The 26,047-nt window shown below is 35.7% G+C and overlaps 1 protein-coding gene across 50 annotated transcripts in view; it reads left to right on the forward strand.

Moving 5' to 3' along the window:
• LOC140154836 (uncharacterized) overlaps positions 1-26,047 on the forward strand; it is a 210,216-nt gene that overhangs the window by 84,454 nt on the left and 99,715 nt on the right. For 49 of the 50 annotated variants that reach the window (XM_072177461.1, XM_072177434.1, XM_072177437.1 and 46 more), the window contains exons 3-6: positions 14,146-14,705; positions 22,224-22,301; positions 24,381-24,416; positions 24,811-24,969. In XM_072177461.1, coding sequence (XP_072033562.1) covers positions 14,146-14,705; positions 22,224-22,301; positions 24,381-24,416; positions 24,811-24,969 — 833 coding nt within the window. The remainder of the gene's footprint in view (positions 1-14,145; positions 14,706-22,223; positions 22,302-24,380; positions 24,417-24,810; positions 24,970-26,047) is intronic. The other variant, XM_072177432.1, reaches the window with a different exon arrangement.

Raw genomic sequence — 26,047 nt, forward strand, 5'->3', positions numbered from 1 at the left:
AATGACATCATCGTACTATATAATATGTGGCAGAAGAAGCATTTTGAAGGTATTTGGTTAAATACAGGAAATGCCCCCTTAATGACCATTTACCCCAATTCTGTTTTGACCCTATGGGCACTGGATATAGCCGATACATATGTGTAAGTTACGTAACTGTAGGGTGTAACATGTAGAAGGAGAAGCATTTTGAAATTTATTGCCAGAAAGAAGAAAGAAGAAAGATCGGATAGCATTACAGTACCTAGCTGGGGTGTAAACCCCCCCAGCTAGGTAACAAAGAACTTGACAGAAACAGACCTTAGCAATTTTGCAAATTGCTAAGCAATAATATTGTGCACATACCTTCACCGTCAGGTGAAATATGGAAATCTTGGCCACTGACGTTTTTAGATTTGAACCAGTGGTAGCAAGATGGCGGCATTGTTTCATGCCTGTCTTCCAGTCAGAACAAATACATAAAAATTACTAGTTTTTTGGGCAAAAGAATGTTACATTTTCCAGATTTCACTTTGTTTCCTCATTGCTTCCCTCAGGCACATTTTCTTGCTGCCATCACTGATTGAAATATCTGATATCAGTGGCGTGTCCAGGGAGGGGGGGGGGTGCTTTGGGGGCTGAAGCCCCCCACACTTTGTTAAAAATCAGCTGTTTTTTGGTGATTTTAGCCATTTAGCCCCCCACATAAATCTGAAAGCCCTCTGAGCCCCCTGCAGGAACAGATCCTGGACACGCCGGTGGGTATAGGGTTACATGTTGCGCACACCTATCATTGTTTATAAACTATATAATTCTCTATTGAGGAAGCAAGGGTGAAATTTCTAAGGACTGAATTTTTGATAAAAAATGGAGTCCTGGTTCATCGTAATTTGATCTGAACCAGGACTAACCTTAGGCTTTAATACCAGGACTCGCAAAGACAATCTACTCCCATAACTAGAAGAAACTTGCACAGTGCATGTATATAACCCCCTTGTAGCAGAAACTAACACCATTTTCATGATTTTGTGACCTAACCCCCTTTTAGAACTAGCATCCATCCCCCATTCTTTCCATTTATTAATATGCGTGACAGAGGTCCAATAACGACAAATTGCTGTCATACCTAATATAATAGTCACATTCTGTTGCCAAAACAATAGCCAATTTACTGTAAACAATAATTAATAATCCCATCATCTATTCAAGTTGTAGCTTGGAGAAAATATTTATGAGACAGTTAATGTCACACTTCTGATTTCAACTGAAGTGTAAAATGATAACTTGCCAGTGGGTTTGCTATAAAATTATGAGGGGTAAAGTGTTATCAATAAAAATATTACCAAGTTCATTTACACAACTGGAGGCTATGCGCAATTAAATAATATCAATTCCAGATGTGCAAATAAAATATTCCAACATAAATCACACCTACAGCACATACTTCAGCAGGTTCAAGTTTATTGGTATACAGTACATTGTAGACAGATAGACCCCTGGCAGAGATTTGAGCCCCAGAGATTGGAGACAATCAAAGTTGTTTTAGTCACCTTTGGGAAGGGTTCATCGAAAATTCAATTCAAGTTGGCCCAGCTTAAAAGGGTTAAATGGTAGATTCAGAAGGGCCATTGGCATAACTAGGGGGAGGGGCAGGGGGCTTGACTGTGCATCTCATTGACTGGGCAATGTGGGCATCTTTTGACTGTAGATATGGTCCAGTTGCTGCTAGCAGCAATCTGTGGCCCTTACAGACAATAGCAACCAGCCTGAAGGGTTGGACGGAGCGCACAACCTCTCTGGATAGTATTTACAATAGAGAGCCCGAAAGTAGTGCTACCTTCCTACCAGCAACTGAAATTTAAAATCTGGTTAGGAATAAATAAAAATCAAGTTTGGTTCATGTACTACAGGTGTGCATATCATAATTAGGCCAAAAAAAATATTGTTGTGTTGCCCTCAAGTGGGAAAATGGGAAATTTGGGTCGGACGGTCGGGATTTTTTTTTTTTTTTTTTTTTTTTCTTCTTTTTTTTAAAACCTTCAGTTTTTAAAAATCCCCTCAAATATTAAATAATGCTTCTTCAATTAGGGGACATTTGTCAATTTAGACATCCATTTCCTGTTAGACATCAATTAAAGACTAGTCTTTCAATAAAATATTAATTTTAAGTGAAAAACATTTGAGTTTTTGAACAAATCTGTAAAAATCATCATAAAAAAAAACCAACATTGCGACCCTGATTTTTCAGGATTTAGGGTCGGGCGGTTGTGGGCAACACAACAATTTTTTTTTTTTGGCCTTATGAGCTGCACATTTTGGAATTTTTTCAAAATAATAATAAAAAAAAGCATGATTGCTTGCAAAAAAATAGAAGTTTTATAAAAAAAGAACAACCCCCATTTTAATGGGGGAGGGGGAGGGGGTGGGGGGCATTGAATTGTTATAAGCCATGTTGTGAGGCTAACACAGTTTGGATATTTAGGGCAATTACTGTTACAACTTTTACTGAAAGGACCATCAAAGGTTCATTTTGTGTCATGGTTTAGTAATTTTTATAGTATTCAACTTCATGCAGCTTTGAATACTTTTTGCCTAATTAATACTACATAACACTTGTGATCACAAAGGTGACTGTTGGACCGGATATTGTTTTCACTTTACAATGCCGTTATTGTATCATAATGAAATGAATAAACGTGACTAGACGTACGCTGGGGACATACGGTGACTTAAAACGCTTGAAGTCGGTCATGTCAATGGCAAAGTCAAGTACGAAAGTTGACTTTCAACAATTTTGCAGTTCAAACAAACGGTAATTATTGTCCCTTTTGTGCGAGGTTTGAACTTAAAATAATTGTTTTGACACCTTATTCTTGCATTGTACCTTGAAGGGCAGTATGTGGACCTCCATGGTTAAAACTGCCCTTTCAATAATCCCTGGGTGATGATCAAGAGACTTAGCGAACTTAACACTGTAACCTAACACTGCTTTTTTAAAGTTTTGTAGTCATTGTCACCCAATTATTGAATATTAAATCAAGATTTTAGCCTTACAGGCACATGTCTATATGATGGGAGCTTCATCAGTCAGTCAAGGGTTCATTCCCCTGCCTGCAGCAACTTTCTGCAGTATTCCCTGAAGTTTTGAGCTATCTAGAACTTCCAAATCAAATTGCTGTGAATTCAGAGAATGAAGAATAGCAAAGAAAATTGAATTTTGTGAATTGTCATCTTGGATTGATTGATTAAAGCCATAATGTACGATCTTATAGTTTGAAATAATCGTTTGATTTTTTTTTCAAATCTGATTATTTGGCTTAATTTGTAATGTTTACACAGGTTCCAACTTAAACCTAAATGGAATCGGCTAAATTTATTGTGTTTGTCAGGTCAACAGCAATTTTAAACATAATAATCGTATTCAGACATTAAGTCCCCCATAGAATTCCACGTTAAATGGCCAATATAAAATAGCCAGGGGGGTTTCTTTCACTGTACCTTGTTTAATTTTTCAGGTTCCAGGGTCTATGGTTAAAGTAGACAGAAAGCTTTCCCTGACAGTTATTGCTAATTTTTATTTCAGCATTTTGAGCAAAGAATACTAAAAGTTTGATGGAAATAGTAGATAATGGCTTTAATTACGCAAACATTTCATGGAATCTACCAAATTATTTCAATCTACATCTAAAAGCTCAACTAATTGATGTAATCTATTATAATAATTCTGAATGTACATTGTTTGATCATGTTGATAGTAACCAAGCTGCCATATTTAAGTGCTGGTAGATTTCTAGAAGTGTTTATTTGGTTAGGTTCCTTGTGTTTCCGGCCAGGTGAATGTCCTCATTTGACTTCATGTGTAGCTATACCAATGGTAAATATTTAACCCTCAAATTGTCTTCATTTGTAAGATCAATTCATAACATGATCAGTTTGAAAATTGAAACAAGCAATATGAAATCATGCTGCAAGAAAGTTGGACTCTGGTTGGACTGAGTGTATTTTAATTCTATTAAGGCTTAAATGAAGATTTAAAATGCCCTTTTCGACGACCCTAAAATCTGAAAAAATGTGTCACATTTTTTTATTCGGTACAAAATTCGCAATAAATATTAAAAAACAAGTCTGACAAACATTAAAAATCATTGTTAACCATCATATTTTGTGGTTAACTTACGTTTTTTGATATTGTATGTGGCAAAATATTTATTTAAAAAAATTAAACTAAAAATTACAGACTGACCGACCCTGATTTTGGAGCTTTAAGGGCATCACTAAATTTTTTTAGGCCTTAAACAAAATGATAGTAACCAAAGATGTCCAATTAACAAGTACACAGACTAGGAGGAAAGAAAGAAAGGAAGCATTGCAAGCAAACATGGTGTTATCATTATGAGCCTGTGAAGTCAGTTCATTTTCCAGATATGGTCAAAATATTTGGAATATCATCGTTCATGTCATAATGTAAGAAATGTACAAGCTTGCATGCCTTGCAAGCTTACAACACATTCATGATTCAAATATTCTGGTTGATGGAAATTTAGGGGCTGTGCAATAATAATGTACCTTTGGTGAGGGTAAAACAGAAGGGCCAAGCTAGAAGGGAAGAATTTTTGACAGGCCAAGGATTGGTGAAGTAAATTTTGGCGGATCAAGTTGGGGAGGGGGAGAAGTAATTTTTGGATTACGTTTTTGGACATTTTTTGTGTTTTGAGTCATGAGGCCAGAAAAGCACTAAGAATGTTCAAGCAAGTACAATTTTCTGCTTGATATGCTTGCATCATAGTCTTTTTCAGGGTCATGGTTAGAACATTTAAAGTTTGATAATTGGGTTGAAGACAAGGAAGGTAGCAAACGACTTTGAAAAGGGGAAGGGGCAAATAAGTTTTTCTGGCATTCTCTTGGGCCACATAATTATTTCCCTGCCCGTTATGTACCACACATCACAAGTTGATGCCAGAATTGATGAGTACAATGTCATATCATGTTTATAGGCAATTGTTTTTATAGCGTTTCAAGTTCATATTGTGATCACATTGAAAGTCCATCAAACATCCACTATGTTCATTACTTCCTATATGAATAGTCGATTTCCTATACAAGGCACTTCAAATTCAGCACCATCAGCCTTGCATAAAAGATCCTGGAATGACGCAATCTTGTGCAAAATTTGTTTGATATCCAGTTCAAGTCAGCTTAGCTGAAACATGGGCTTTAGAATCTGTAGAAGAGCTCAATATTGCTCATCTTATCAACATTCTCATCTATCAGGACACAGTTCATTGCCTCATCCCAACATCCATGTTTGTAATGAACTCTGTCATGGAATGAGATCATTTTGGCTCATAGGGGCTGAGGAGAGCTATGAAGCAGTGATTTAAATTGAACATCATTCATGCCGTAGGTATTTAGAAGAGCTGTATTTAGGGGTTTATTGCTTTTGCTCCCTTAAACCTTAACACACAAAAATGTTACAAAACTTTACAGAGAAGCCACTGTGCATGCCACATGATACGATTACACAATCACCCTTTAAAGTGGTACGGTTTCATATGGCACGTCAGCGAAACACCTGTCAGTGACTTAGTGCATGCTTGGCACAAGAGGTCTCGGGTTGGAATCCCGGTGAAAATGAACAACTTTGTTCATCTACCCACTTCCCTTCATTGGCCAAAAAGGAGAGAGGATGTTAGGGTTAAAAAGTCAAGGCCTGGAGATCTGATACTAATGTTGACCTAATAATATAGACCACAGAATCATTTGCAGCCTGTCCATCCCGGATCTGTGGTCCATCTCAACCAGGCATGTTCATGATCATGTTGTTTGAACATACACCCAAAAATAGCGCTATAAGACAGTTAGGTAATTATTTTATGCTCCACATTAGTCACATTATACTAGCAAGGAATACTGTTTCAAATTTTGCCTTGAAAATAATATGCAGTAAGGTGTGAAAAATAAAATTGTGTAATTAAAACTAATTTAACCAGGTAATTTAATTTTGGAAAGGGCATTTTCTTACCAAATATGTCAAACTAGCTTCCACTTTTGCCCCATTTATGAACCAGGTGCAGGTGATAATTTTAATACTGATTGAAACACTAAAGATTTAGACCTATATTATTCATTGTTGAAAGTATAGTTAATTATATAAAAGTATTAAGTAATGAAGTTCTTAATTTGTAAGACTAGCTGGTGATTTATTAAAAGAGCTGATGAAAAGAAAAGCAAGTTTGCAATTTATTGAAGAAATAAAAAAAAGTTTCATATAATAATTATGTATCACACCTGGGATAACTTTGTATTGTAATTTTGAATGCGGGCCTTTTGATCTTTTTTTCTTTATTTTGCGCTTGCTTTCTACCTGTCTTTTCCTCTTGCCTGGTTTCTGTAATTTCTTGATATCCTTCTTTTCTTCTTGCTTGCTTACTCGAGTGCACTGAAATGCGAAAATATTCTGAACAAGTTCTTGTAACATACATGACAGTTTGTATGTTGGCTTTCCCGTCATGATCTTGCACAGGTTTAGTGGTTCTGTGAAAATACACAATATCCCTCTATACACCCTTGTTTTACCCTCATACACTAGAACTACCTCAGATAGCGGACCTCAGAAAACTTTCCCGGTCTGTGCTACTGTTATACCAACACCATATCACCTTTACATTATGACTAAAACAAAAACAGTTTTGATAGTATGTTTTTTTATCAAACAGCAGACAACACTTACACAACCAATAAAGGTGAACAACTTCCTGTGATGTGTGGCTGCCATTTGATTCATCCCTAAAGCTAGTCATGCTATTGTCTTACTAGGAAATACAAGTCGCATTATACAGCTAATTGTACTAAATATACATGTCAATAAGCCAGCGGCCACCTTGCCATCCAGGGTTAGTTGGTCGGTCCTTTTATTTTGGTCAGCATTTGCCAACTTGGGAACAAGAAAGCTGGTCCTTGGCAACTCTTATCATACAGAGTGAGACCTACGCAGTACCCTGACGATGATTTAGCTTCCGAACCTCTGTAAATGCATGTATAAACATGGTACCTTAGAATGAAACAGTTTTGGGCAGATGCCGACTCAGCAATTTGAAGAGCAACTTAAACAGATATATGAAAGTAATTGATTATGCAATAACAAAACATTCATAGTGTTCATTATAGGGGTAGCTGGTAGGCCTACATGAACAGGAGGAAGCTTTTTGTAGGCCTGTCCTACATCATATTTCTTCAAGTTCATGTCATAACATTAAAAGAAGGGAGACTTTGTATATTTTTGTGTAAAATGTCCTAGCTGTTTTAAAAGATAAGCTAATCACACTAATGAAATTGTTAAACTTGCAAAGTTGCATTCAGGTCATCGACCATATTCTATCATTAATAAAATCGGCACTCTACAAATTGACATACTAGGTTTTAAGTTACTTTTAGAGATGGAATGCTACCAGAATAGAAACCAACACACCTGAAAATAGACCTGACTGGCTGGGTTATGACAGTAAGAATGGAGGTGAATTGTGATGTACTTTTTGGCCACCATTTTAGCAGCTCATTAGATAGCAATAAGGGCTTGGATACCATGGATACCCAATCTGCAGCTGCTCTGCTGTAAAACCAAGTGCTGATATTCAATAGCGTGTCTGAAGTGTGGCAGGTAAACAGCCAGGACAGCGCTGTCTGCTGATGCTGATGTTCCATTAATATTATGCACCATACCATCATGATGATGTTTCAAAAATTTGAAACTTGGAATTGATTATGGGGAAAAATGATGAGCATAATAAAATAATCCAATGGCGTTCTTCGGCCTAAGAAGTACTAAAACTAGTTCTGTATTAGCATTGGTATGATTTTGCTCTTGAATTCTGCATTGATATTTACCACTCATGAGTGTTGCAAACAAGGGGTGGTATTCATGTGGCTTGGGTAGGGGTGTGATCATGTGATGCTGAGAATTGAAAATGGGAGCAATCCTTGCATCAATTTTCCAAGAAATTTTGACACATCCTTATACCAAAAGTAAAAATTTAATGCAAAATTGCCAATGTTTGTACAACTTTCCCCAAAATATTTGGCAAATTTTGGTTACATTTTTTAACCAAAAAAATTGGGAACATTTTGAAAAATGAGCTATCCATACACCAGAATTGACTAGAAAAAAGGGTCATTCATTGATGTACCAAATGTCTTAAAACGAGACCCACACTTGTGGCACATCCAGGCCCTGTATGGTCATTTGTATCTTGTAGAAGTATCAATTCAGTGTATGAACCTGTTGACATTTTTATCACAAGTAAGGAAGGGGGCTAACTAATTTGTCAAGTTCCCCTTCATTGCCATCAATCCTTTGACCAGTATTACCGATTGGTTGTTCAGGGCATGCCATGGATGGCCAAGTGGCAAGTGCTGACAGGAGTGTCTGCTGGCATGATGTTGAACTTGTAAAAGATACTAATTGGTTTCCCAATGGGACTGTGCTATGGGGTTTGTTTAGTGGTTTCGTCACTCATGTGCTGGCTACTGTAATGATGCTATCTATTATAGGCATCATCAGTAGGTTAAGGATGGTTGGAAGACTTCTTAACTATTTGTAACTAGCGGTCACCCGTCTTTCGCGGTCAGGGTCTTTCGCGGTTGGTAAATTTTGTACATGTAAATGTTTTATTTAATGTGATTAATGGTATGAGAGGAGATTATCATTTAGAACTTAGAAGTATAATATTTAGTATCTTTTCCATATAAATCAATGGCTTGAAATTAGATCATTGATCGAAGCAAGTCTTCTTGACACCATATCATATCCACCGTGAGAAGTCTTGCCCCTGTGGGATGCTGGCCGCTCTGATATTTAAGATTTTTATGCATTTGTTTCGATAGTACTTTTTAGCCCATTTTGGACAAATTTGTTGTACCTTTTAGCTAATTTTTTATCATTTTCATCCAAGTTTGTCCCCCACCTTGAAATGTACCTTGCTGCCCCCACCTCCTGCAAAAGTCCTGGCTACATCACTGAGCAGATGAACACAATTTTATTCACATCCCTCTTGGCCCCCTGTGGCCTGCTGGCTGATCTGATATTTTAGATTTCTATGCATTTGTTGTACTTTTTATTTGTTAGCCCATTTTGGATAAATTTGTCGTACTCTTTAGCCCATTTGTGACAATCCCCCATGAAATTTGCCTTGCCCCCGCCCCCCCCCTCTCTCTCTCTCTGAAAAAGTCCTGGCTACACCACTGTGCAGCTGAAACAATTTTATTCACATTTTCTTACACTCTATTTCATATAAAGTTACAACCCTGATTAATTTGTCCTTCAAAAGTTTCACTTACAAACTAATTCAATAAACAAACACTCTACTGTTGACTATAGGTTATCCATAAAAACACAGAATACATGCTAATGTTGATAGTTGAATAAACAATAGATGTTAATTGAGTTTCTACTGTGTCATGTAATAGTTGAGACTACAGGCATACTTCTACTGTGTCATGTAATAGTTGAGACTACAGGCATAATATCCTCACACCGATGACAGGATAGAAGGCCTAATTCAGGCTATGTCAACATTTTTTAGTATGCAGGTGCTCTGGTAGTGGCTTTGAAACTAATTAACATAATTTGACACCCTTAACGTAAACAAAAACAAAATTGGACGTTTTTATTGGGGTGCGGACAACTTTACTCTCATACGCAAAAATCCATTTTCGAAATAATGTAAAACGTAGAAGTTTTTAGCCTTACCAAGTCGCCAAACTCAGTAATTTATTATAGATATTTAGTAATCTTAAACCTATGTAGACTAGATGACCACATACAGAAAAGTTTTTCAAAGGGTGTCTACAGGGCCCTTTTGAAATGTCTAAGCAGGGAAATCTACTCTCACTTCACTGGTCTATGATCTGGATGAAGAGTACACATAACAGATTCCCATTGTGACAGCCTCATTCTTTTGACAATTTTGTCAAAATACCCAATAACAATTATCCTTCAATTTTAAGCAATTTAAACACAATTTTAATTTCTTTACACTTCTACTGGGATCACTTAATGAACGGGCCTTTAGATCACCGAATGGGCCTTTTTAAAATAATTGACAGACTTTCAGATTGTTTTCATAGATTGGGCAGTTTAGATAAGCATAGAATAGTAGTAAAATTAACTCTGTCCAAAATCATATAAGCTGCATTCCAAGATATTGTAAGTATTAAAAACTCAGAAAAAGTTGTTAAAAAGAAAATCAATGATTAATTGATTAAATGCAAGTGATTCAGAAGTGCGGCAAGTTTAATATACATATTGATGAAGTATTACAATCTTGATTTAAGATGTTTTGAAACTAAATTGCTGCGCTTAAACTTTCAATTCATTATTGTTGGAACCCATCTGAAGTGCTTACCATGAAAGTTTGGATAACAAAACAGAAATGGCCATACTCAAAAGCAAGGTTAAACTTTCCTTGGGGTTAGTTGATGGAGTTCCAATACAACACACGGAGAAAGGTGGGAATGTGTGTGTATTTACTCGCCAAAGGGAACTTTCATTGAACTGACTAGGCCTCTATTGTGGACATCGTGTTTGGCTATTTCAGTCATGGCTCAAAGTCTTTTCATAACCTAATCATTTCATAATAAAAAGTCAAATAGGATAAAATATTTATCAAAAATATGAAAGGATTATGATTGTATCTTCATATATTACTTGTTCATGGAATTTGTATAATCTGTTGTAAAAGATTTATTTGGCATGGGATATATATATATATTTATATATTTCATATTTTGAAGTGCAGATGTTGTTCAAGTTGGTCTTGGAGTTTGATGTAGATGTTATCATATAGACAAAACTGGTGGGTTACTTACCCCTCTGGTTACCCCTTGCAGACCAACTGTGAGCAAAATGGCAATGGGAACGAGAATAAACCAGGGATATAGTGAGAATAAAAATGTTTTAATGCCAGGTTTGATTATATCAGCACCAACTTTATAAAAAGAGCAAAGCTGTTTTATGGTGGGATTGATAAGCTTGTCAAATTTACAAGGAATTAATGTGGTATTTCTAGATAAAATCATGATATGACGAAAACATTCAGACACATTTACTTCATGACACGATGATGTAGTCAACAGGGTTGCCAAAATGGGGGCAGATCAAATCACTGAAAAGTAGCCCAATTATTCTCTTAACCATTGGTTTCTATGTGATGGGAAATGGTCAAAAATGACCAGAAGTAGCCCAATTGGGTTACTTTTGATACCAGTGGTGGTCAATGATATCTGACTTGGCTGTGAACCTGATTGTTAGGTTATCAAGTGTTTTATTGATGCATTACTGCAAAGATAATGACTAGTTATCGTACCACTATCACCCCAATAGTCTGTATATGTATGCCAGGCTATTCATCACAGGTCGCCATCTTTTTGATATCAAATTTAGTTGGGACTGTTCAAGTGTAAAATCAAAACTTGATACTTCTTAAGTGAGTGTCAGTTTGCTCATTAAGCTAAGCAGCCCTTGAATTAAGGATCTGAAGGGGCACTGCAACTTTTTTAGGGCAAGTTGATAATTGCCGTGGATTTTCACTGAAAAGGCAATGCAGCACAGCAGTTTGTAATATTTCAAGAGGGCATCATGGCAACTGTTGAAAATTTGAGAAGGGCACCAAGGCAATTTCTCAAAAGTGAAGAAAACACACACAAACATAGATAGATAATTTTATAATGAAGGGGCAGGGCTGGGGCACCGACGGCAACTTCATTAGAGGGCACAGCAAGTGACTGCCTTGGGTAAAGGACATATGTTGAGGGCATTACGGCAGTGGGGATGGGCACCCACGGCAAATGCCATGGGTGCCGTGGGTTAATTCGAGGGCTGAAGCTAAGGTATATTTTTGTTTTACTCTGGAGGTGTGTACTATTTATATGGTTGCTATGGTAATCAGCAGAGGTATCAATTAAATCGGAAGAGAAAATGAGGGCGCTTGTACTCCAAAATAAAGCAATGTTAGGTAATGAATTTCAATATTGTAACACAATATTTTAAAGCACCATACTAAGACAACCCTTACCTTAGCATAGACTGTCTGAGTTCATTATCTGAAATACTCTTTTTTATGGCACATTATTTTGACATTAACAGTAATGGACTTTAGGGTGTGAAACTATGTTTTTAAAAAAAATTTATGAGAGATACTAAGAAATCTTAAGTTGAAGTTTGAAGCTCAGATATTGCATCTCACCTCTTTTTCAAGGAAAAGTAAAAATCAAATTATTTTATTCAAAATTTTAAAAAAAGATGATGCTCATCATGTTGAGATGTCAGTAAGCATTGAGTGTGGTCTTCCTTATCTCCTCACTGGCAACAGTTATTATCACTAGCCTGGAGTCTTGTTCTACTCAAGTACTTCCATATTTATTTTTCCATAAACATTAGCCATGAACTTCAGATAATCATATGAATATTATCTAGCTTGAAATGTTATGGGTTCGGTGTCACAATTACGAGAGAGCATCATTTTGACCAGTTGATGTTTCATGACAGGTCTTAAGGACCCTACAGACTTTTTAGTGGATGTAGAATATTTGATGTAACATATCTATAGTATGCAATCTATTCCCATTCTGTTTCCAGTAATGTTAAGGGGGTACTACACCCCTCGATAGATTTTTGTATATTTTTCTCAAAAACTAATATCACAGTGGTAACAAAAGTTATGTATATTATAGGGGGAAGGAATCCAATTACTACACTGGAATTTCAGTGACCCAAAACAAGCGGTTCATTTATTATGATAAGAAATAAGGTACTGCTAGGATGTACCTCATTTCCTATCATATATACTGAACCATTTCTCTTGAGTAATTGGATTCCTTGCCCCTATAATATACATAACTTTTGTTACCAATGTGTTATTATTTTTTGAGAAAAATACAAAAATAGTCACAAATTTATCACAGGGGTGTAGTACCCCCTTAAGTTCTAAAGAATGTTTGATGACGTAAAATGAATAAAGTATATCTACCAGATATTCTATATACTAACACATTGTCGATTTTACGTCATCAAACATTCATTAGAACTTAAACATTACTGGAAATAGAATGGGAATAGATTAAATAACATAGATATATTCTATGTCGAATACTCAGAGTCTGTAGTGGCCTCTTTGTACAACCAGTGAAGTTGCCCATGTTATCTGCTACAGATAAAAAGTTGTGAGGAGTAAAGATGTGTAAAACTTTTTTTGTGAAATTTTGCTTAGTACTTTTGATTATAAATAATCAAGAAGATTCAGTAAAGTGAAAACATACTTCATAAAATCAAAAGCAACACATGAAAAACAGTTAACATTGATAATAACGACAAACAAAATCTGTTTGCCACTTCTAAAACAATCAGTTGGGTTTCAAGAAGGCCTATCCAAACTTCATCTACAATTACACTCAAAATTAAGCTTCTGGGTCTTTGGGTATGCTTCCCTGGTTGGAGTAACACCATCTAACAAATGGTGGTGTTAATGTACTTTCAGGAAAAAATTCTGTTAACATACAAACATATGTTTTCATTTTTGTTAATGTACCACATACACCTTGGCTATTATTAGTTCAAGAGTGTGAAGAAAAACACCCCCATTCTATTGCATGGGAGTCATTGACTAGATGTATGGGAGGAAACAATAACTGCTCTTTGCACTTTTGCTGGGATATTACACTCAAAATGTCATGTGACCCAATGAAGAAAAAATCATTGTTAATTTTGATGAGCAACATTTATTCTTTATCCGTATTATAACAGACTATAAAATGCTAATGAATGCATTGATTTTAGAGTAAGGGTTGTTTACAATGTGAATTTCAATTTGAAAGAACACAGGCTCAGCATGGCCCCAGAACATGATGAACGCCTGCACACATTGTAGGCCTACTTCTTTGATGCGTGTGCGGAATTGAAATTAGCTCATTTCTGATTGGTTGGTATTTCCAATAATGCCTTTTGATTGGTTTGACCAGTATTTTTTATCACCCCATTTTGTCCTTTGAAATACGACCGCATACTACTCAAATATGTAAAACCGTTGTTTATTGTCGTTTTTGTGTGCGTTTTTATGCAATATGAATACAGTTAATTGACGCTCCTTTTGTTCTTCTTTTTATTCCATATCACAGGTCGTGTAACACTAGACATACTGAACCTTATTGGTCTACCACTACCACTAAATGTGGATTTTACAGAAGGACTCACAGGAGCAGCTTTCCTTTTCCATGGAGAGTCAAATATTGGGAGACTTGCATTCCAGGTCTTTCCCAGGGATTTTGCTTCATTGTTCACAGATTTTTCATTTTTAGCGACTGTGAAGCCCACTTTAGACGATGGCGCTCTCTTTGCTGTCACAAATAACATGCAAGATAAAATCATTCTTGGAGTTAATGTATCTTCAGCTCGATATGCTAAGCATCAGATGATTTCATTGTTCTTAACGGATATAAGGAACGATAATGAAACTGTCGTTGCTGCTGAGTTTTTAGTGCCTTCTTTTACCAATCAATGGACCCAGCTTAGTATAAGCGTCCAGGGAGATTCAGCTATGTTATATTTCGACTGTGAGGAGTATGGTCCACAATATTTCAACAGACCTGCAGGTTGGGAGCTGCAAGTTCCAGATGACGCAGCTGTGTTTGTCGGCCATCTTGGCCACGGAAATGGGCAATATAGGGCAAGTTATCAGGTTGGTATTTTCTATTAAGAACAAGTCTCCGATGTACTGTGGTTGGGAGGAGTAAAACGAAGCACATCAGCTATCGATCACGTAAGCAGACAGACAGGAAGTAAACCCATTTGAAACCTACTTTTAATATTCAGTGGCACAATTTTGCCATTTTTTGCATGCGTTTGTCGTGAGTGAACCCTTGTTTTGGTCTCCCACCACTAAAACAGCCAATGTGTAATCCCATGATCACAAATTTATTAATTTTCCATTGACCTCTCCCAAGTTTTGATTTCTTTGCATGATATTTTTCTTTGTGTTACGGTTTTCCTGATCTGTTTGTTTTTTAGTATTAATTGGGTTTTGATATAACATGATGTGTTTCTAACATTTTATATTACTTTGTGTTTCTCCTTTGTTAATATTGGGTGGCTCCACCCAGCGGTATCCACATTAAAACACATCAATGTGATCTACTAGGATGTACATCCGTAGAAAGTGTCTATACAGCACTCAAATCTGCATCCGGGAAATGACCGCCTAGTGAGTGCATTTCTCGTAAGTGCATGTGCGTGTAGGGCACTCATGACGTGATGCAGTGTGCGTGTAGGGTGCACTGCTCATGACATGATGCCCTCTGCGCGAACAACAGGAGATCATGTAACGCATCCTAGGAGTGTGTTTTAATGTGGACCAAGCCTCTGGTGTAGAATCACCCATTATTTGATGGTTAACAATAAATGTGTAAGATCTGGAAATAGTTGATTTCATTTTAACATGGTTCTTCACTCATTGATCTGCAAAATGAATTGTAATTGAATAAGACCTTCAATTTACCCATATTAGGTTGTGTGCAGTTTTAACACTTGCAGGGTATGTGAGCACAGGAAGGCCTATACTCTTGGCAAAAATGCAAAAATTGATTTTCAATGATTGGCATTGGCCTAATGCAATGTAATATAGTATTACATAATCAGGGGTAACACTAACTTGCACCATGGGTCATAGGCACATTATTTTAGCTTTCGGTACACATTTAGAGGTTGCTAATGTGTCATTTAAACCCCTTTTTCTATTTCTATTGTTTTGGATCCATAGTTTCATAAATTTCAAAATTGTGACCCCTTGTTTGAAAGTACATAATCATGTAACATTGGGTTTTGACGCTTGTAACATACTATGACGAACCCAATTAGCACTCTCCTTGATTTCACATCCTATTCTGTCCAGCTGCATTTGAGTACACTATATAGGAAAAGTGTTTGAAACAGCTTCCATTCTATAATGTCCTTTAAATTAGAAAAACTAGACAATCATTAATATGTCAATGTTGTAATTATGAATGCTGGACGGTTCGCACCCTTTCAATTTCGGACCCGTGCACTTTCGCCCCTTTCTATTTCGCACCCGTGCACTTTCGCCCCCTTTTTATACCGCGGGTATTGTGCTGCTGTCATGCTGTTGATTGATGCACGATCGATTGCTTGAACTCCCGGCGATGCGGCGTAGTATGTTTATAGTACTGGGACGTCAGGCATGCACTTATTAAGTCATGATAAATCCGGGAAGGAAGGACAGAAAGGATATTTTAAAACAAAATAGAGGAACAATTTTTTTTTCTCAGAATATATTACAGGTCAAATATTTTAGCAGCAGGCTTACCCAAAATAATGAAATAATTAGAATTCAATGATAAAAATAGTAATAATAATAAATAGTAATAATAATAAATTTATATTTAATTATTAATTATAATATGTATAAAAACAGGGGAAATTTGTTCCAATGACGACCAAAGGATGGATCAAATAGGATACAAGTGTCAACAAGCAATGGATAAAATTAAAAACAATGAAAGTATGACACATCCAATGGGGAGTAACACAAAATATAAACAAATTTAATTTTATAATATAATATGATGATAATAATAATATGATAATAATAATAACAATGATAATTTAATATAAACAAAGTTAATTTAAAAATATAATATGATATTAAATACCGTAATAATAATAATAATAATAATAACAACAATGATAATAATAATAATAACAATGATAAGGCCCTTCACATTAAATTCTTAGTTTACTGTTAACCGCCCGCGTCCAAATTGAAAATTGCAAAATATTTAATTATTTTATTTTTATTTTGGATTTTCTCCTTTAAAATAACTTTTAATGACTTTTACTTGCTACTTTCTAACATGAATCATATCAACAATATTAAATGATGAATAAACAAACAGCATAATTGTAAAAAATACTATGTGTAAAAGTAAGCATAATAATAAAATGCCGACTCCCGTCAAAACGGGTTGATAATTGGTTGTGATAACTAATACTAAATAAAGAAAATAATAGATAATTAAAAGTCACCTCGTCCTATTTTTAAGGGATCTAGAATGAGCGTTTATGGCGTTTCGACAGTATTTTTTTGTGGGACATGAGAGCACCTCAGACCTATCGAATTGCATTCTGAATACGAAGCATGTCTTTCTGATATCAAATAATTTTCATTTTTTGAAATTCACGATATAATACAAATTTTATGACAAATTATTAAAATTTGATATTTTTCAAATTTTGATATATAATGGTCCTCGAAATAAATTTTATAAATCTAATGATATATTCTTAAAGTGTATGTGTAGCTGGGAGGAAAAGCCGACGATCAATTGAAAATTTTGACCTTTTATATTGAAGATATGGATTTTTCCCCAAAAGACCTATTTTTTTTTGGTGTTTTTGGTAAAAAAATTCATATCTTCAATACGCAAGGTCAAAATTTTCAATTTATCTTCTGCTTTTCATCCCACCTACATACACTTTAAGTATAAATCATCAGATTTATAAAGTTTACTTCAAGTACTGTTAAATATCAAAAATATCAATTTTTAATGATTTGCCATAAAATGTGTATTACATGTAGGCCTACATTGCAATTTCAAAAAATCAAAATTGCCCCCCCCCCCCTTTACACATGCCAAATTTTTGGGATCCCAATTTTCAAACTTTAAATGGTCTAGATATATGTTGCGAGCGGAGCGAGCAGGATAATTTGCATATTAAAGCGTTTCCGTACTGTTTTCCTAAGCATTTTTAGAGCGTTTTATTTAAAAGGCACCACATGAATGAATGTGTGCCAAAAATCACTTGCCCCCCCCCCTCTCGCCTGGCCAAAAATTGCTTGCCCCTTTCGGCTCGTCAAAAATGTCTTGATCCCCCCAATTTTACCCTCCAGCCCCCAATAATAACAATGATGATAATAATAATAACAGTAATAATAACAATAATAGTTATAATAATAAATTGAATATAGCGTTTCTGTGTTTACTTGCAATTCATAATATTTGCAGCTAAGTACCAAAATAAATACTTTAATGTGTAAGTGTAAGAAAGAAAGAAGAAAGAAAAACAAAGAAAGAAAAAAAAGAAAAAGAAAGAAAGAAAGAAAGATAAAAAAAAGCGAAAAAAAGAAAAAGAAAAAAACCTAAATACAAAGAAATTAAGATGAACTGAACAAATCTAATTGATAGAAATAAATTAATATGTGCAGCAACATCCAAAAACAAGACATGTTTTAAAAGACAAAGCAGCTTTCTTGATAAAAAAGAAAAGAAAAACAGGGCACTATAAAAAAAAAAAAAAAGAAGAAAGAAAGAAAGTCATCCCCTTTACACGAGAAATAGATGCTATTACATTATTGACATCTTCGAGTTCAAACATCCTGTGATTCCTGCCTTAAAATTGTCGGCATAAAGTATTTAGCGGATTAAGATACCGCATGAAGCATCGTCATAATGAGTCCGTGATTGACAGGTCGGTAAACAAAATGAATCATGAACATATAAATGTCAATCATTTACAATGCAGAATTGGATAGCATTTTTTCCACAAATTTGTTTATTTACTTATGTTATTTATTAAAACTATATTTATACAGGGTTACCCTTCAGCATGTTCAGATAAATCTGCTATTACAGGGGCCCTGTGTCATGAAAACAATATACATAACAATTTGTAGAATTATACATAGGCCCTAAATTTTAAGAATGTTTTACAAACATAAACATCAAAAATCATACATCAAATATATCAAAATTCATTAAAAGTATTTACATTTCTTTGTTTTATACAATTTACGTAACACTTGTAGAAATATATATATTAAATTAATTAAGAACACAGACAAAATACATCACTCATTAAAAGACATAAAAGTTAAAAACATTTGGTTCATTATTTACATTTCTCATTTAAACAATCGTAACATATTGTTCGTAAATAAATATCTTTGTATGCATGTATTTCTTGACAAGTTTATACCGCACGCGTCCATGGGCCCGGGGCTTGTCAAGCAATCGATCGACGTCACTAGGCATATGGCACTTTTGCGTGTCTGTTTACGGTACCATTGATTGAACCAACACCATACCCGGCGCTTTCGCGTAAGTCATTCATTATGGTTATGGGTTGAAGGAGTCACACCTTATAGGCTACAGTCACGCGGCCGCGTGGCCCGGAGACTTGTCAAGCAATCGATCCGGTACGGGTATGTTCTGGGACGAATTTATGCGTGCTACTGCCTAGTCACCGTAGGCTACCATTGCATTGATTGAACCCATGTCACGCCCGGCGCTTTCGCGTAGGCCTACTAGTGGCAGCTAATACTCGCGGAGTCGCGGTGAAGAAAAGTGGCGAAAGTCAGCACAGCATTATCATTTCATAGGCCATAAATAATTTAACACTAAATTAAAGTACTAATAAGGTAACATAAATTTACATAATTCTAATAATAATAATAATAATAATAATAATAATAATAATAATAATAATAATAATAATAATAATTATATAAAAATAATAAATAGGCCTAAAATAAAATAAAATAGAAATAAAATAAAATAGCCCTACATGTAAGTAAAATAAAATAACAAATCAAAAACATAATGAATACCAATCTTCAGTCGAAGCACATTTAATATATTGTAATAATATAGGCCTATTAAATTCAATCGAACCGGAGAGTCCATCAACATCAAACATACTATTTGCTTTTGTACACGCGCGCTGGACTCAGTACCGGTACTGCAAACACAGACAATCAAACAGTCGATCAACCTGCAACCAATACTATACACATACAACACCCCACTGTACCGCCGGGAGTTGAAGCGATCGATCGTGCATCATCAATCAACAGCAGCACATTAACCTGCGGTTTTTAATTGAAAGGGGGCGAAAGTGCACGGGTCCGAAATTGAAAGGGTGCGAACCGTCCTGTTTCCGTAATTATTACGTATATTTGATAATTAATGGAGAACTCCAGTTGTGATTCCTAAAGCAATTTGATTATTTGAATCGCAAAGATATTGCTATTTCACATTTTATTGATGATTAAGTAACTTCTTTGTATGTTATATAACAAGCTTTGTTTGTTTCTTGCATGTGTTATACTTATACCATATCATAGAGTGTTAAGTTTTTAATGTTAGCATATATTTTAGTTGCATTTTGTTAGGTGTATAAGTGAACAACCCAGAAGATCGATGATGTCCTATAAACGAAACTAGTTATTTTGAACTTTGGTTTGAAGAAGGTAAATTGCAACATTTTATTAAAGTTTCATTTATAGGTCTTCATTAATCTTTTGGGTTTTATTCTAAGTCTTAGTGCATGAATCCAAATGTTTCTATGGCAACATTGAATTAGATGTGGAGAATTTAGACTCAACCATGTTTGAAATGTTGTTCATTCATGCTGGGGAAATAACGTACCTCCAGATTCTTTCTCTGTGACCTGTCAAAATGTGATTTAAGTGTTTGCTTGTTGGTGTATGCTTTTCCAATTTCATGTGTGGAGTAATTACATGAACAATCTGTGAAATGCTATTGCTGTAAGACATCCGATTTGTTCATTTGCTTCACACTGAAAATTGCCAGAGGTACACTATTTTGGTGCCCATGAATGTCAATCCAGTATGAGAGCTTTCCCATCATTCATGCATGGTGGCTACACAGAGTCCATGTTCTCCCAATTAATGTCTTTGAGTAACAGGTACATGGAGGGTAACTAATCTAACATATCCAAAGGCTTCATGTTCAACTTATACTGAAATAGTTAAAGAACAGTATATAAATTCAAGATCAGTTAAACTTTGTTTTAAATAATTTTGCCTTTAATAGTAGAAAGAAGTTGAAAGGGGTATGACCCTATCGACAATCTAATCCCCCAATTTTCTTAATCAAAATTGAGATTTTGTGTATAAGCTTACCCTTCATGTACCACTTGTGGTGAGTAGAGTATAGATCTGTAATACAGTAAGTTTAGGAAGCATGTTCATAGGGGTACAATATGTTATTCCACTAGGTCTGCTGTTGCGATAGCGAAGGTCATTATTTCAAAGGTCCGCTATTTTGAACACACAAACCCTATACCAGAGCCAGAGGGTCCACTATTCCGATATTATGGTCTGTTATACAAATACTTTCCAGATATTCAGAATTATGGTCCTTAGATCTTTGGAATAACATGTTGATCCCATTCATAATACATAGTCTTAGGTAATGTTAGTTTAGTCAAAGCCATGCCATCAGTGGCTGGCATTACATGCAAATGGACACATCCATATAGAAGGCTATTCACTAGAGCACACATGGGCATGGCTCAGCTCTCGGCATCATCATCAGGCAAGTACAACGTTAGAAATTAAATGGTAGAGAATGAGAGCTTAAGTACAACTAGAGCAGTTGCACTGCATATATTTCTGCATATATACGAGATGTATTCTTTGGGTCACCTCAAATTTGGTAGTGATGTCAATACTTTTTGCACAATTGCACTGCAAGCATGCCAAGAAACTGCCCTTGTATGTGATAGTGCGACTAGCGAAATATGCACTTCCATCACTACCAAGCTTGAAGTGAACTAATGTATAAATGACGATGGTACATACAACTAGGTTTTCATTTTCAGCAAATTCACTCTGTCAAGTTCAAGATCAAAGACTTTCACTTTGTCACTTTGGAAGTGCATGCTTTTACACTTGAAATGTTTCTTCAGTGGTGCAACACACTGGTTGCATTTAGATGGAATGGCACAATCATGCATTCAGCTATTCCAGTTAAAATCCATACACCCCCTATAGAAGACATGACATACCTTAATCTTCAACACACACAGTGTGAATGGGTGACTACATTTACAATTCACACTCCCTGTGTGGGAGCGTAAGGTTATGTCTTCCATAGGGGGGTGTAAGTATTTCAACTGGAAGAGCTTGTTCTGTTACATTTTTTCTGTTTTCATTTGTACTATTGGCAAAAGAACCTATGGTCTTTTACTTCATCACATCTTGAACTTGACTGCATGTGAACTCTGCAGATGGCTAGAATCAATGTAGTTATAATATAAATGGCACATTTCAGCTGTATCACAAATGCAATCATGCAGATAGTTTCGGATCATTTGTATCACCAGTCATGAATAACTTGTAGTAATTCCATGTTTTGCTGTGGCTCCTTTCTATTCACAGGGTGTAATTCAAGACATGGAGATTGTCAATGATCCAACTGCAGCCGACCAAAAGTGTGAACGTGAAGAGAGGGAGCAGGTAAAACCAGCAATACACTATAAAATGGACCACAATGGCCTCATCCCAATGGCATAGTTCAATAACCTCAATTAAACAATCATAGTGCAAAATTTGACCTCAAGTTGCAGAGTATGAGTTGTTGTACCCAATTTTTCAAAGGTTATTCAATGAATGTACAAATGTATTGGGGTTAAAGAACTGTGCCCTGATAGATGAGCATGTTATGGATCCCAGTGATAGCCTTTTGATTTGAAATTAAAATTACATGTATGGGGAAGACTAAACAAAGAGTTACAATTAGGCTAAACAATCATCTGAAACTGGGACAGCAATCAGACAATGTTCCGTTGTGAATAAAATAAATAAATAAATAAAAGCAAGCCCATAGCCAGGAATTATTTTGGAGGGTGGATTCTTGAAAAAGCAGACCCCTATGAGTTGAATAAAATTAAAGCAGATTCTTGGAGGATTTTGGTGGATTTTTGAAGATTTCGGGACAATTTCAGTGATTTGGGGGCAAATTGTCAAGAATTTAATTTACATGTATGGGGAAGACTAAACAAAGAGTTACAATTAGGCTAAACAATCATCTGAAACTCAGACATCAATCACACAATGTTCCGTTGTGAATAAAATAAATAAATAAAAGCAAGCCCATAGCCAGGAATTATTTTGGGGAGGGTGGATTTTTGAAAAAAGCAGACTTAATGAGTTGAATAAAATTAAGCAGATTCTTGGAGGATTTTGGTGGATTTTTGAAGATTTCAGGCCAATTTCAGTGATTTGGGGCAAATTGTCAAGAATTTGGTGGTATTTTAGGGGGGTTGAGGGGATTTCTTGGCCCTTGGTGGATGGGGAAGGGGGATTTTCCTCCCATCGCATGGCTACGGGCCTGAACAAAAGTATTCATGAATTACATTTATATCAATAGTCAATATCAATGGCTTAGAATTTTAATAGCTAAACATAAAGAAAAATGTAAATATTAATTATAGTCAGGACTGTAAAAATTAAAGCGTATGAATCAAAAACAAAGTAGAATACTAAAGTAGAAATATCCGAGCAGCAGATGATCATCATTGTAGCATTTGAATTACCTTAAAGAGGATCAAAATCACATTTATAGTTAAATTTTATGAACCTGAATTCACCTCCCTGTGTTGTCACTTTTGGGTTACTACAGATTTTTGTTTAGATCACACAGGATTGGAAGTTTTGATTTAGATATGATAAGACAGTTTTAGACCTTAATAGGGGTGTTAATAAGTTACAGGAAGTGATCAGTTACTAAATATGAAAAACATATCAAATGACACAAGCGAAGCATATCTGTCATCTTATCTAGCTTTACTGCATAATTTGCTCAAATTTTGACAGACCAGTCATATGCTTGCTCTTGAAGATTGCAAATTGAAATCATAGGTCCCTGAAGTTATTCAATCGGACAGTGCTATGTTGTTTAAAGAAACTGTAATTATTAATGTTAGTCTTGGGGCAAATTGCTTTCTTTATAGTTTAATGTAATATATTTGTGTGTAGCAGTTATAAATATATCCATATCTATGTTTTGACAGAACTTCTTAACAGTTCAAATTTTGATACATTCATCATGTTCAAGTTGGCAGGATAACATCAACAGTTTAGGCAGACATTTTGGCAGAGTTAGGTCTGGATTATCATTTGTATCATTGGAATGATCATCTTATATAATGAAATTAAGAGAGAAGGGTACGTTGTAGGGCTACATGATGTGTGGGTGTGAGAACAATGCCACGATAGATTTGTATGGGCTTATGATGATGGGAAGGGGCAGGACTGGTAGGCGCTTCTTCCATATTTGGTTGGTTATAAGATGGGATGAAATGTTCTGTAGGAATGGACTTGGTTAGAGTACTACAGCTTAGTTTTGTTTTGGTTGTGATATTTATATTAGAGTATGATGCTTTTAACATGCGGGAGGGGGAAGCAGAGTTCCATATGTATTGGCATGTATAGTACTTATCGTTCATCTTTGATGTCTTGTAAGTTGTATTGGGAGAATGTTTAATGTTATTTCTTATAAATGAAAAGTAATTTTGCTGTTTTGAATTATTGCAGGGTTCAGGCAGCGGAGATGAATCGACAGGACCAGAGGTAGGTGGAGGTGTAATCAAGCAGGTTTTAATGAATATTTGATTGATTTTTGAACAGGTAAACTGGTTGATGGATTTACAGAAAGATAATGTCATTAAATGACAATTTTGAAACCAGTTTGTCCTTCAGGGCCTTTTTACATACCAATTAAGAAGCATGAACAATACTATGTACACGTGTGTGTGTTTGGGGGGGGGGGGATATTGAAAAGAGCAGCAAAAAGGGTTTAATTGCAACTTTGAATGGTAGGTTACACATATGAACTTCCACCACAAAATACCACAACTGACACCAGCAACCTGATATCATCAAATGTGTACTTTTAAGTTATACCAAGTCCGGATATTGACCATACATGCAACTTAATCTTCACAACACAACATGAATATTTCAGGGTCTAGGTAGCGGTGACACCCCAACCCAAGCCTCTGTGTATAGCACCAATCTTGTGGAGGTAATCACAGAAGAGTACACTGGAATTCCACCAGATTTTCAATTCAGACCAACCACCACACAGCCATCAGTGGCGGTCACACCAGATGCGGATGAAGAGGTATGTAGGTCAGAAAATATAAGCACAAATGTTCCTCTTGGCAGGTATAATTCTGGAGGAAGACAGAAGACATTTCATGACTGGTGTCATAGTTAACCCCATGAGAACTACCTGCTGATAGGCGAAAAAGAAGTCTTTGTTATCAATTGGACCAATCAGCAACATTGTTAGAATAATTTCACCACACAAAGAAATTAGGTAGAATTATTTGCAAAGCTCCATTCTGATTGGAGATTAAAGTGAAGATATCATGTAATCGACCAATCAGAGGCAATGTTAGATCGGCAGGTAGTGCTCAGGGGGTTAATATGTGATGCTGGGTGGAAGGTAAGTATGTGAGAATATTGTAACTTCCAAGTAATGTAAATGCAAGATGGCAGTGTTGGAAGATTAATTCACCTTTCCTTGCACTTGGACTTGACAAGTGAACTCATGAACAGGTGGATGTAATTCCAGCATTGTATGATAGTCTTGGAAATGGTCAGATGTGGCCATCATCACAGGTTAGGTTGGCACAGCACTTTCTGCAGTAGCGTGCAATGTCTTACTGGAACAAGGAGTGATGAGACTCTCCAGGAAGGGACTCCCAAGGCATATCAGTGAAACTTCACAAGAGGATTGCAGCCATGCATGTGGTTTCTTGTCTTTTTTTTAGAGTGTGAAGTGTACACTTCTGCTTTTAGAAAACTCAATATTTAGCACAAAAAAGCTATAGCACAAAAAAGTAAAGCTTTCACTTTTATATATTTTCTAACCACTTTTGTAAATGATGCTAACTTGCTAATTACACAGTTGTCACTTCTTACTATGTGTGCAATGATGTTGATTGATCGATTGATTGATCAAGTTATTGATTAATTGATCAGTTCATGATTAATCATAAGCTTTTTGTATTATGGACGAATAAATATAATTCGTGCTATCAAATTAATTTGGACTCTTCCAGTTGAAATCCATACACACCCGATGGTAGATGACCTTAATTGCACACACAGGGGTAGATTTCAGGAATCTGCATTGGAAATTTCAAATTAACACTCCCTGTGTAGGAGATTAAGGTCATATCTTCCATAGGGGG

Source organism: Amphiura filiformis, chromosome 6 (assembly GCF_039555335.1).
Source record: "Amphiura filiformis chromosome 6, Afil_fr2py, whole genome shotgun sequence".
Classification (NCBI taxonomy): Eukaryota; Metazoa; Echinodermata; class Ophiuroidea; order Amphilepidida; family Amphiuridae; genus Amphiura; species Amphiura filiformis.